The sequence below is a fragment of the Electrona antarctica genome (genome assembly GCF_951216825.1).
Source record: "Electrona antarctica genome assembly, chromosome: 1".
Lineage (NCBI taxonomy): Eukaryota > Metazoa > Chordata > Actinopteri > Myctophiformes > Myctophidae > Electrona > Electrona antarctica.
Window position 1 is genome coordinate 13,591,511 of NC_136806.1, and position 13,539 is coordinate 13,605,049.

The window sequence follows — 13,539 nt, forward strand, 5'->3', positions numbered from 1 at the left end:
TGATTCCAAACAGCTGTGCTGCTCGTAATATGATTGGCTGACTGACTACCGTTGCGTGGAGACAGCTGTAGTCAAATCCGGTTTACGAACAAACGGACGACTGACTCGCGGACGGACACACGGAAAATGTTCGCCGTTTGCGTTTTTTGCAACCCCTCTCCCCCCCACCCCACCCCACCCCGCTAAAGTACAGTACACGTCCGCCCCTCCCTCACACCCCCCACTAAAGTAAGAACACCAAATCTATAAGATACAAAGTCGAGGGTAAAAAGCCCATTGAGGGTGCAGCAAATATCCAGGCTTTCTTTGTGTCTTACATTTTTTTTGTTTGTTTGTGTGTTTGTAATTTTTTTTTTATAGATATCTTTTTCAATACACATATAATATGGTAATAATTTCAGAGAGAGAGAGAGAGAGAGAGAGAGAGAGAGCAGTTTTCATCACGGGTTTCATAATCGGTAGGATAGCTTGACCACAACACACACGTCAGGCATTATAATGTCCTTCACATTGGAACACTGAGGTAAGTATATGAATTATACATGGTTTAGTTTGTCCCCCGCCCCCCCCATGACCCCGTTGACCCCTGCAGGGGGACATCATGTCCTGTCAGAGGTTGGAGGGGGGGTATAGGGGTACAATGTCCGGTCAGAGGTTTAAAGGGAGGGAGGGGACGGGTAGTGTTGGTGCTTTTGAACATAAGAGTTTGTCACGGTTTCGTTTTGTGGCTGCTTTTTTTTGTTGTTTTGTAATTTAGTTTTTTCATTTTGTTCTCATTTTGAATTCATCCCTCGTTGGAAACTCACTCCCCGGAAAGGCTTAAGTCTGTTCGCTCGTTTGGTCGTTCGCCCGTCGCTTGTGTGTTTTTCTGCAGGTTTTCTTTTCTTTCCTTCTTTCTCCTGGTTGGCTGCCTGGCCTGTGGAACCCCTCCCCCTCTTTCTCCTGGTTGGCTGCCTGGCCTGTGGAACCCCTCCCCCTCTTTCTCCTGGTTGGCTGCCTGGCCTGTGGAACCCCTCCCCCTCTTTCTCCTGGTTGGCTGCCTGGCCCGTGGAAACCAGCGTGATGTAGTATGAGAGTGGCGACACTAGCGTTGACTCCCATTGTAACAATGGAATGCAGAAGTGCTCATTCTATCTCAATGGGATAGTTCCAATGTTTGGAACTATAGCCCATAGCATGCACCAGAGATCAAAGCGTGTCGCCACTCTCTTCTCCTACGGCTCTGGTGGAACCCCTCCCCATCTTTCTCCTGGTTGGTTGGTTGGTTGGTTGGCTGCCTGGCCTGTGGAACCCCTTCCCCTCTTTCTCCTGGTTGGCTGCCTGGCCCGTGGGACCCCCAGGCAGGGCAGAGAGAAGGACGGGCCACTGGCCGTACGTGGCTTCTATGTTGCATAGTGGTCGAAGCTGCCCAGGTACTCCAGAGCAGCCTTGTAGCAGAACTGGTACTCATCCTGGAAGAGACAGAGAGAGAGAGAGAGAGAGAGAGAGAGAGAGAGAGAGAGAGAGAGAGAGAGAGAGAGAGAGAGAGAGAGAGAGGAACGGTTATTATAGATCTGCGTTTTGCAAGCTGGTAAATAAAAAATGGTAAATGGTGCATTTATATAGCGCCATTATCCAAAGCGCTTTACAGAGATTGTGCATTACATTCACACACTGATGGCGGAGGAAACCAATATCGGGAGCAATTAGGGGTTCAGAGTCTTGCTCAAGGACACTTGCCCGGGTTCGAACTGGGAACCTCCGGCCGCTCTACCCCTGAGCTGCCGCCGCCCCAGCTGCTTGCACAGCGGCTGGACAACATGTTGATCTACCTCTACTAGTGACCTTATAGCGACCTAGTCATGATTGGCTGCCTCCTAAGCCAATGGGAGGCGTACCCAGATAAAACCCATAGTCTGAACGGCATAAAACCCATACTCTGAACACCGCACAACGTGAAGCCCTATTGGCTGCGTACTCTGAACGCCGCAACGTGAAGCCCTATTGGCTGCACACTCTGAACGCCGCAACGTGAAGCCCTATTGCCTGCGTACTCTGAACACCGCAACGTGAAGCCCTATTGGCTGCGTACTCTGAACGACGCAACGTGAAGCCCTATTGGCTGCATACTCTGAACGCTGCAACGTGAAGGCACACAAACTGATTATAGCTGTTCATAAAAGAAAGTCGAAAGTCATTCTTGTTTCATTAGTGCTTATTTCATTTTTTACCTTTTGTTTTTTTGTTTATCAATTTATTTATTTAGTTTTGATTAGTTTTTTAAGTGGGTTTGCGGTCTTTTTTAATTTATTTTTTTAAGACTTACTTTCAATGTAGGCTAACATACATGCAGACTGGTTACAATAACAAGTCCAGGTTTGAATGCAATAGTCATAGAACCTTCAAACGAGGAGTTTATTTTCCAATAAAGTACATTATACAATTTATTGCACGCCTTACTTACCAACAAAATCAATAGCATTGACAGATTGGCCAATCAGACTTGAGCGTTAATTCAACCAAGCGATGTAATCACATTAGACGTTATGCTCTCTCTCACTATAGTTACTGACGGTTAAAACAAAGTGTACTGTGGGAATAAGTACTCAAGCACAGTACTCGAGTAAGAGTAAAGATACTCCTGGTCGGTCAAATATTACTCAACTACAAGTGAATGTTGCTCGGTCACATTTGTACGTGAGTACTTGCTTGTGTGTGTGTGTGTGTGTGTGTGTGCGTGCGTGCGTGCGTGCGTGCGTGCGTGCGTGTGTGCGTGCGTGCGTGCGCACATATGTGTGTGTGTGCATGCGTGAATGTGTGCGCAGAGAGCCCATGGAGCAAACCTTGCTATAATTGCTGAATCTGATGTGTACAATAATCTAATTTACCTAATCTAATCAATCTAATCAAATCAATTACTGCCTATTCCAATCGAAAAACCAAAAAAAACAAATACATTTAAAGTGGTCTTCTAGCTGTGAGCCTCTTCACGTCCCCCTGCCTCGCCCTGAGGGCCAGTCAGAGCAGAAAGCGTCCGTGGAAGTTAAGAATATCCTCGTCTGACAAGAACTGATGATGCTGATGCATAATGAATACAGCCGGGTTATTTCCTGGGCTATTATTGGACGGCTAATGGATCTAATTATTAGATGGTTAATTATTAAAAACTCTTCCATGTACAGAACTGCCTCTGGGTCCAGGAACCCACAGGGGTCCTTCAGGGGGTTCCAGGGGGGAAGGTCTTAAATTATTGACAGGCACCAAATGGACATTTTGGGCTCTGTAACACAGAGAGCGTACAAATGGAACAGAGTTAGGCGCGATTCATACTCCTATTTTAGAGCCGAATAAAAGTCGGTTCGGCTCTAGAGCCTATACAATGTGTGTGTGTGTGGGGGGGGGGGGGGGGGGGGGGGGTACCGTCCTAAAGTCGGCTTTTCGGTGCTACTGAAAATTTCTGACGAGCCGAAATCATTTGGGCACTACAGCGGTAAAATAGGAGTATGAATGGGCCCTTAAAGGGATCCCTGGCTAATAAGACGTACAGTATATGCCTCAATACATAATACTTTCCCTCTACATAATTACAAATTAAATATTTTATTTATCTTAGAAATGGTTCATCTTTCACTAAATATAGGGAAAACTCCTGTCGCAAGTTGATGATGTAATTTGCCCATGTGTGATCCAGCCGTGACATTCTACATCCTGCATGGCTTGAGCTTATAACCACGCCCACTTCTGTGGCCAACACGGAAGTGCCTCTCGTCTACAACAACTGTTCTTCTGTGGCCAACCATAGAGTAATGAAAGGATAGAGACCGAACCGGAGCGTTAGCCCCCCCCCCCCCCCGCTATTCATTTCAGTGGAAGTTACTCAGTGGCGTTTTGATGCACCCGGAATACTGCCGGAAGTATAATTATAACTCAATGGCTCGAGCAAGCGGAGGTTTAGCCTAGCCTAGCCCCGGACAATAAAGCGAGCAGGTTGCCGTGCCGAAGTTCGCTTCAGCCGACTCGGCGCCGTCCGACCTGCGACCCGATAGGCAGAGAATAGTAAATCATGTTCTGGCGAATCACAGCCCGTCCTTGCACAGGTGCACTGGCCAATCACGCGTCCTTGCACAAAGCCGTGTAGAGTTTCGATTGACGAGGCCCAGCAGCCCTATGGAATGGATGTGCTAATAAAAACTCCTTGTTGACGTTAATCAATGAAATGTTTTAAATACTTTTCATTAACACATTTTATTAGCACAACAGATGCCATCTGTATAGACCTACAGTATCTACAGTGTATTCATTACCTCAGTCTGCACCATGGCTGGTCTCTGTGTGCGCAGCATCTTGACGGTCTGGAAGATGTCCACGGCGCCCTCGTAGCGCATCCTCTCCAGAACGATGCTCAGGGTGATGAAGACGCCGGTCCGCCCCACGCCCGCGCTGCGGGATCAACAGAACAACAACGTTTTCTCAACGTGGGAGCGACGCTGAAGCTGTTCACACACCGATGTCCAAAACTATGTTATGATTTTGTCGTCAGCTTGTGTTATTGGAAATGTAGAAAGACCATTTCCTGTCTTTAGTACGGATGGGGGATCATAAAGTCCTTTTCGATCTTACACGCTTGTCGATTGGATTCCTCATCGAGCCCACTGATCAATCCTTTTCTCTTACTGGTAGTTGTTGGCGAATCGGTGTGATCTGGGTGCTATAGTCCCTGTCATTTTGACCTGAGATCAGATGCTAAAAATGTCTTCTATATCCTGACAGTTTTCTGAAAAAGCTATGTTTCTATGTCAGTCCTTCTTCGATTTTTCAAAAATAGCAGACCACTCGGTGGCGCACAATGAGCTTGTAGATCTGCTATTTTTCAATAGCTAAAGCATAACATAATGCTAACACCAAAAGGGGTTCCCGCCCAAAATGGGTTACAGACAATCAAAGCATGTCAACAGATGCGCAACGTTTGAAGCCATATCTGCATGCATGCTATACATTTACCCGTATTTGGCAGGTAAATCAACAGAAACTAAAAGCTTTATTAGAACGACATAATGTTTGCGGCAGTGATTTCATTTCAGTGACCCCATGACCCTCGTCTCTCTCTCTCTCTCTCTCGGTCGCATCCCGCTAGAATCGATAAGTGAATTGATAAGACAGAACATTATTGATTTGCGTTTCTCAATGACCTCAGAATCTATTTGGTGATTCAGTTCTCGTTCCCCATCCCTAGTCCTTTGAATCTGAGACCGTTATTTGCTCAAGGCCTGATTCTGTTGAAACACAAGTGTTATGCATCAGTTGAGTGTCTGTGGAGTGTTATTGCTGCGTTCACACGGGCAGATGCAAAAGATGCAAAGATCACTTTGCCTTTGCAGCAGCTACAAACATCACGTGCATCTTTGTATCTTCATGCCGCTGGCTTCCATTGACAATGAATGGGAAGACTGTATCTTTGCATCTGCCCGTGTAAACTTTACACAATGCTGTAAATGCCCCTCCGACTGTATTTACCTTCCTCATTTCCAACCGCTTTTATTATATTTTCACACTTGCTTTGGCAATGTAAACGTATGTTTTCTCATGCCAAAGCCCATAAGAATTTAATTCCTAGATACCCATGTCTGGTGGCCTTGTACTGTACCTGCAGTGGACGCTGATGGGACCGTCCTGGCCGAACTGCTCCTTGGTTTTGTGCACCTGTCCGATGAAGTCGATGAAGCCCTCGCCGGACTTGGGCACGCCCTGCTCCGGCCAATCGGTGAACTGGAACTGACGCACTGTCCGTGATTGGCCGTCCTGCATGGGGGACGGAAGGACAGAGAGAGAGGACGTTTAACCTTTTATTGACCATGCTCCACTGCCTGTCTGTCTGCCTGCCTGTCGCCTGCCTGTCTCCTGCTTGTCTGCCCTGCTTGTCTGCCTGCCGTATTGAGTGAGTTGGAATGAATGACTTCCAGAACCGATACTCTGTTTCCCACCTAATGATTGTCGTTATCTGACCTAGTAGCAGCAGCGGGTGGAAAGTAACCAAGTACATTTACTCAACTACTGTACTTAAGGGTACGTAGGGCAAGTGATATATATCGTTAAGATCGCTCAATATTATAGTGTTTGTTCAGTAACAGAAGACTCCATGTCTCTCTCTCTCTTTAGCAATAAAGTAATGATGCTCACCTGAGAATGTTTATTAAAGAGCCAATACTTGTTGTACTTATACTCAAGTTTGAAGAGAAGGCCGATGCACACCTCCTCAACGGTGAATGACTAAAGGGCAGGTCTAAATGTTCAGAAGGGGATCTTTGATATCAATGGTAGATACCATCTCTGCATGGGCCTGGGCCAGCTTATCGGTCCAGGCACCGTGGCTGGTAGTCCAGCATGACAGTGTGTTGCGGGTTCGAGTTCCGATCCCGACGAACTTTGCTGTGTGTGTGTGTGTGTGTCCCATCTCTCTCCCTGTTTCCTGTCTACCTACTATAAATCTATCAATAAAGGCAAAAAGCCAAAATAATATCTTTAAAAAAAGACCACATACGTCCAAAACCATTTCTTTCCAGGATTCAAATACAAAAGCGTCAAGCAGATCTACAAGCCTTTCTGTGAGTTTTTGTATGATATTTTTTTATATATAATTATTTTTTTATTGGGTGATTGATTGGTTACTTACATTCTTGAATACAGACCCATACACAAGTTTTTGTATGATCAAGTAGGCTGTTAATTCGCAAACTTGCAAAAAAAACTTGATTCAGTCGACGTTTCGGGCAAAGACCTTCATCATCAGTGTGAGAGACCTATTTCTTTATGTACCATATCAAAGATCCCTTTGTGAATACTTATACTCAAGTAAAAACATTTTTAAAATAGAGGCCTTTTTCACGAGTACACCGGGTGCCTCTTTCACCACCGCTAATGATTATATCTGTTATCTGTCCTGGGATCAGTGGCTGGGGCTGATCGGTGTGTGTGTGTGTGTGTGTGTGTGTGTGTGTGTGTGTAACATGTGTCAGCCTGCCACTGTCACACACTCAATAGAGCACTGTGTGTGTGTGTGTGAGTGTGAGTGTGAGTGTGTGTGTGTGTGTGTGTGTGTGTGCACTATTTTTGACAATTTTCAATGCCATCCTAATATTAAATTATGATGTCCTCACAAGGATATTAATCCAATGTGTGTGTGTGTGTGTGTGTGTGTGTTGTGCGCGCTTGTGTGTGGTCTCGTTTTAAATGGAGATCAATAGAACATCTCTCAATAGAGTGACAGAGCAAGACAGGCCTAACCCCGGTTATCTATCTGCCACCCTCACGTGCACGCACGCACGCACACACACGCACATATTAATAGCGTTTATGCGCATGTTGGTAAAACACGTGCACACGCAATCGCACATTATGCATGTCACCGGGCACGCACACACAAACAAATCAGGTTCGCGCATGGTTGAACGTAGCAATCTATGGGTGACTCGTCAGGGCAACTAACCTGCTTTGTGATGCAACACACACGCACACACACACAGGGAGCGGGTCGATAGGAACATGCTGGACACAAGGCCTCTCAAAGAGGGCTGATGGATGGCTTGTTGAGATGTGTCAATGACTGCTATGTACCAGGAGACTGATGGAGTCGATACAACCAGACAGGTGCAAGTCTCTCTCTCTCTCTCTCTCTCTCTCTCTCTCTCTCTCTCTCTCTCTCTCTCTCTCTCTCTCTCTCTCTCTCTCTCTCTCTCTCTCTCTCTCTCTCTCTCTCTCTCTCTCTCTCTCTCTCTCTCTCTCTCTCTCTCTCTCTCTCTCTCTCTCTCTCTCTCTCTCTCTCTCTCTCTCGAGCTTGTAGACCTGTTCAAGCTGTTACTTTGGGCTTGTTTATCTTTAAAGACAATCGGACCCATTAATTAAAGAATCAGCCGATGTGTTTGCCGATTAATCTCCCATCACTAATTTTAACCCCTGAGTTTATGGGTAATTTCTCCTGTGTGGACCACTGGACCAGGATAGATTAGTCCTCGCCGCAATGGGGCCGAATTTACAAAGCTCTTCGTCGCACGCACGCACGCACGCACGCACGCACGCACGCACGCACGCACGCACGCACGCACGCACGCACGCACGTATTCTTGTGACCAAGTCCAGCCCGGTCGTCGTGCCGTTCATGATAATGGAGCGGGCGTAGAGAGGATCGCAGGTGTACCAGATGATGAATCACACCGGTTTGTATAAATCAAGAGCGATGTTCTCCTGATTTCCATCGTTCCACGCTCCACTGAACACCACGACAGACAACTGGAACATCGCCTCTGTCGGGCGGAAACCTCAGTTTCTCAGGATTCAAATTGAAAAACCGCAAAAGTAGCAGATCTACAAGCCACGAAACGCGTCGCTTCATGCCGCGCATTGAGCTTGTAGATCTGATACTTTTGATGCTTTCATGTGACGCTGTTAGTATGATCAAGTAGGGGCTTTGATTTATGAAAAAAAGAAAAAAAATTGGGTTTTTTTTCTGCCCGACAGCAACAATGTCCAACCTGAAACCAACTTCACTGTGGTGAGAAGCGCGAATGCACACACGCACATGGGTCGTGCACGCGCGCGCACACGCGCACACACACACACACACTCACACTCACACTCACACTCACACACACACACAGTGTGCACTCACCCTGGCGTCAGTGACTTTGAACTCTCTCAGGATGTACTGAGGCATGTTGTACTCTGCCATGGGATCCACCACAAAGTACTGATACCTGGCTGAGCGTTCCGCTGGCCAGTACTGATGACACTTCTCCTGCAGGACGCACACACACACACACACACACACACACACATGCACGCTTTAACAATGTATTCGTGTCCACATAAAGGAGGACACACGAGGCCCATTGAGACTTGACAATTTTTGGCCATCGAGCCCCATCTCAAAATACGTTGTTCCAGGCCCCCAGACTCAAAGCGGTTTAAAAAAAAACTGAAACAGCGAGGCAATGCTATAGCCATATGAAACGCCTTAAGACAAGCTTGCTCGTCATCTGTACTAATGGGAAAAAGGTACAATTTAACACATTCAGGGCGGGAACCCCTTTTGGTGTTTCAAGGATTATGTTATACTTTAGCTATTGAAAAATAGCAGATGCTTGTAGATCTGCTTTTTTTTATCCTGAAAATGTGGCGCAAATTTGGAATATATATTCTTCCAGAGCGAACATTTTCACTTCTGGGGGGTCTCTGGAACAACATATTTTCAGATGGGGGCCGGAGGCCAAATAGAATTTTTGGGGGTCCTTGACATGAAAAGGTTTGAGCACAACTGACATATAGAAACATTTCAGAAAACTGTCATGATTTAGAAGACATTTTTTAAGAATGGAGCTCAGGTCAGGTCCAGCTATAGCGTACGTACCCGTCCCATCTCTCTGAGCTTGGTGAGCATGACCACGATGGTGGAGTTGTGTTCCCACAGCATCCTCCAGAAGTCTTCTGTCGTCTCCGCCAGAGGACCCTGGGTTGAGATGTAGCCCCTCTGCTGCCTGCGCACACACACGCGTGCACACACACACACACACACACACGCACGCACACACACACACACACACACACACAGACAGACACAGTCAGACTCAAAGGAGTTGGCATCTCAGTTTGAACAAAGTCATAACTGGTCACGTTGGTTCGGCGCGGGGTAACAACCCTTAATAAACAAGCGCTCCATTTGATCGGCTGAGTCATCAGTCAGCGGGGAGGTCCCGGCCGCGCCCCCTCCCCGGGGAGGGGGCCGATGACAGACTGACAGCCGTCCCGGTAGAGGGATGACCAGGATGTGACAGGTCGCACCGTGCCAAAGCGCTGCTGCGCTGGGAAAACCTTTCCGACCCACTCAGACGTCAAAAGGAGCTCGTCGCCGGAACACAGGAGTCAGCTCGCATCATCAGCGGCCACGATGATGATGCCACCGGTGGAAACGCAACTCTGAGTATGTGCTTATACCGTTACTCAAGTGCTGCACATTAACTGTTTGGACGGCCATGCCCGCGATAATGAGATTTGATTATGGGATGTTTCACTTTTAAACATGTTTAGGGTCATTTTAGCATCTAGTCTGGCTTTTGTAAGCACCCCGGATAGTTCCCCATTTAGGCCTGACGTCGAAATAAAAAAAATGTTTGCTCTGAAAGAATATATATTCAAAGATTTGTGCGGCATTTTTACGATTTTTCAAAAATAGCAGACCTACAAGGTCGTAGCGCGCCACGAGCTTGTAGCTCTGCTATTTTTCAATAGCTAAAGTATAACATTAGTTAAAACACCAAAAGGGGTTCCCGTCCAGAATGGGTTAAGTTGCTTGATTCAGTATTTTAGATCAGTGGTTTTCAGCAGTGGTCCAGGGAACACCATGCAGTGGCCCTTGGAGCAGGTGGTCCCCCAGCTAAATGATAGGAGAGTTGGTAACTAGATAGTACCCTTATAAATCTTTAACTCTCAAGAAATAAATTATTGTTCAACACCTGAATTGCAATTAGTCTATACAATTGGAGAATATATGTTTTGATCAACAGAATATTCAGTTTTTGGTCTGAGAGGCTGAATGTCATCAAATGGCGGTCCGTGGCTCAAATGCCAAAGACACAATGGACAGTCCTTGATATTAAAAGGGATGAAAACCACAGTTTCAGACATTTTGATATTTCTTTTAGAGTGCTCAACGGGCCTGAAAATGAAGGTGCAGCCCTAACTGGGCCCTAACTGATCAGGCCTGAGGCCCGGCCCGGCCCGACTAATTAGCATAGATTGTAGGCCCGACCCGGCCCTAAAACGTCGGGTCGGGCCTGGTCGGGTTTGGGCAGAATTTGAGAATTCTAGACAGAGTAAACCAGCACCATCTTCACAATAGATAAATACACAAACAGACAGAACAGAACTATTATTTTTATAATTATGACAAAATTCAATATATATTATTATTTTCATGGAGCCGGGCCTGGTCGGCAGAGTTTGAGAACTCTACTTCCTGTGGTTGGACAGCGGCGCACCTGTATCCGTCGATGTAACTGGCGTTGACATAGTCGGAGCCCTCCAGCCCTCTGATTGGCTGCAGGCAGACTCTGGTGCTCTCATAGGGCATGATGTTCACCAGGCGGTTCTTGAACTTGTTGCACGGCAGGTTGGCCGTGACGAACCGGGATGTGTGGGCCTTGGTGTTGGCTAGACGCTGGTAGAGAGAGAGAGAGAGACATTATGTTAACTACACAGAGAGAGAGAGAGAGAGAGAGAGAGAGAGAGAGAGAGAGAGAGAGAGACAGACAGAGAGAACAGATATATGACAAACTGGGACGTGTGGGCCTTGGTGTTGGCTAGACGCTGTTAGAGAGAGAGAGAGAGAGAGAGGCGAGAGAGAGAGAGAGAGACAACAGATATATGACGAACTGGGACATGTGTGCCTTGGTGTTGGCTAGTCTCTGGTATGCACAAGGTTCTTAGCGCCTTGATCTCCTTTTTGTGTTTTGTTTTTTCAAAAATAGCCGATCAACGAGTGGCTGGTGTTCTTCCATGGGAACAGTGCCACAGAGCGAGCTACAGATTGGAGTTCAGGATCATTTCGTTTTTATTTTTTAATATTTCTGCTTTACGTGGTAGCTACAAGCATTCATTCTATCCAGCCTACTTTGCATTACAAAGACTGTGAAAGCCTTGAGCTAGAAGTTCGGCTTCGCTGAAATGAAAGAAAATATCTCAAGATAGAGAGACATAATGTCTCTCTACCTTGAACTACTCCAGCTCCATCCCGGTGACGTGCTCTCCGGGCTATACCTGGGCCAGTCATGTAGGAGTGCAGTGAGTGTACTCTCTCTCTCTCTCTCTCTCTCTCTCTCTGTGTATATATTAATATAAGTATAGTGTCTCTCTACCTTGAACTCCAGCTCCATCCCGGTGACGTGCTCCCCGGGCTCCACCTGGGCCAGTTTGCTCATGTAGGAGTGCAGGGAGCGCGCGGCCACCTCCGTGTTGCCACAGGCCACGGCCTCCAGGAGGCTCTCGTGGATGAAGCTGTACTGGTCCTCCGTCTGCACCATGTAGTTGCGCTGCGAGCGCATCAGCGTCACGTGGCCGTAGATGTCCACCGTGCGCTCGTGTCTGATGCGCTCCAGCATGGCCTCGATCACCATGAAGCAGCCGGTGCGTCCCACGCCCGCACTGCACGGGGGAGAGAGAGAGAGAGAGAGAGAGAGAGAGAGAGAGACAGAGAGATAGAGAGAGAGATAGAGAGAGATAGAGAGAGATAGAGAGAGATGGAGAGAGATATAGAAACAGACAGACAGACAGACAGACAGACAGACAGACAGACAGACAGACAGACAGACAGACAGACAGACAGACAGACAGACAGACAGACAGAGGCGGTGAGGATGGGTTCTTTTAAAGATAAAATAAAGACAAATAAAACTTTATAGTGCATTCAATTGAACATAAAATTGAAATTTGCCTTTGGCACACTGGCATCCGGTATCCAATACACAAATGCAATAAAAATGCAATATGAAATACATTCCCATATAACAGCAACAGCCATTATGAGCTTTGGGATTGGGTGGCAGGGGTATTCTAAAGTGTTCTTATTTAAGATATCCACTGCAGATGAAGCACAATGCCTTGTAATGCTTCATGTTTGTAAGCGGTACTCTGAACCTCCTGCCTGATAGTAACCGCTCTCTGAAACTCCTGCCTGATAGTAACCGCTCTCTGAACCTCCTGCCTGATAGTAACCGCTCTCTGAACCTCCTGCCTGATAGTAACCGCTCTCTGAACCTCCTGCCTGATAGTAACCGCTCTCTGAACCTCCTGCCTGATAGTAACCGCTCTCTGAACCTCCTGCCTGATAGTAACCGCTCTCTGAACCTCCTGCCTGATAGTAACCGCTCCAATGAAGGGTGAAGAGGGTGGGCATAGAGCGCTGCAGCCCCGCCCCCTTCATGACGACGACAGACCCCGCCCCCTTCCATGACGACGACAGGCCCCACCCCCTTACATGACGACGACAGGCCCCACCCCCTTCCATGACGACGACAGGCCCCACCCCCTTACATGATGACGACAGGCCCCACCCCCTTACATGACGACGACAGGCCCCACCCCCTTCCATGACGACGACAGGCCCCACCCCCTTACATGACGACGACAGGCCCCACCCCCTTCCATGACGACGACAGGCCCCACCCCCTTACATGACGACGACAGACCCCGCCCCCTTCCATGACGACGCCAGGCCCCACCCCCGTACATGACGACGACAGGCCCCGCCCCCTTTCATGATGGCGACAGGAATTGCTTTTTTGGTTATGGAGCGGTTGTATATGTCCTGATATTGGACCCTTTGGTATTGCACTGATAATTAATTATCATTACTATAATATTTATGGTACAGTGAGCAAAACTGGCAAAGAAATAAAGGAAAACTCCGTACACCGAGACTTGAGAAAATAACATTTATTTATGCTCATTATAGACAGACAGACAGACAGACAGACAGACAGACAGACAGACAGACAGACAGACAGACAGACAGAC

At 47.3% G+C, this 13,539-nt stretch overlaps 1 protein-coding gene across 12 annotated transcripts in view; it reads right to left on the bottom strand.

Annotated features, from left to right (window-relative positions):
- Positions 1 to 242: 242 nt before the first annotated feature.
- LOC306931939 (receptor-type tyrosine-protein phosphatase S-like) overlaps positions 243 to 13,539 on the bottom strand; it is a 257,462-nt gene continuing 244,165 nt past the window's right edge. For all 12 annotated transcript variants that reach the window (XM_079513626.1, XM_079513634.1, XM_079513633.1 and 9 more), the window contains 7 exons: positions 11,883 to 12,168; positions 11,007 to 11,185; positions 9,380 to 9,506; positions 8,642 to 8,767; positions 5,624 to 5,778; positions 4,284 to 4,419; positions 243 to 1,451 (listed from right to left, as the gene is read on the bottom strand). In XM_079513626.1, coding sequence (XP_079369752.1) covers positions 1,383 to 1,451; positions 4,284 to 4,419; positions 5,624 to 5,778; positions 8,642 to 8,767; positions 9,380 to 9,506; positions 11,007 to 11,185; positions 11,883 to 12,168 — 1,078 coding nt within the window. In that variant the 3' untranslated portion in view covers positions 243 to 1,382. The remainder of the gene's footprint in view (positions 1,452 to 4,283; positions 4,420 to 5,623; positions 5,779 to 8,641; positions 8,768 to 9,379; positions 9,507 to 11,006; positions 11,186 to 11,882; positions 12,169 to 13,539) is intronic.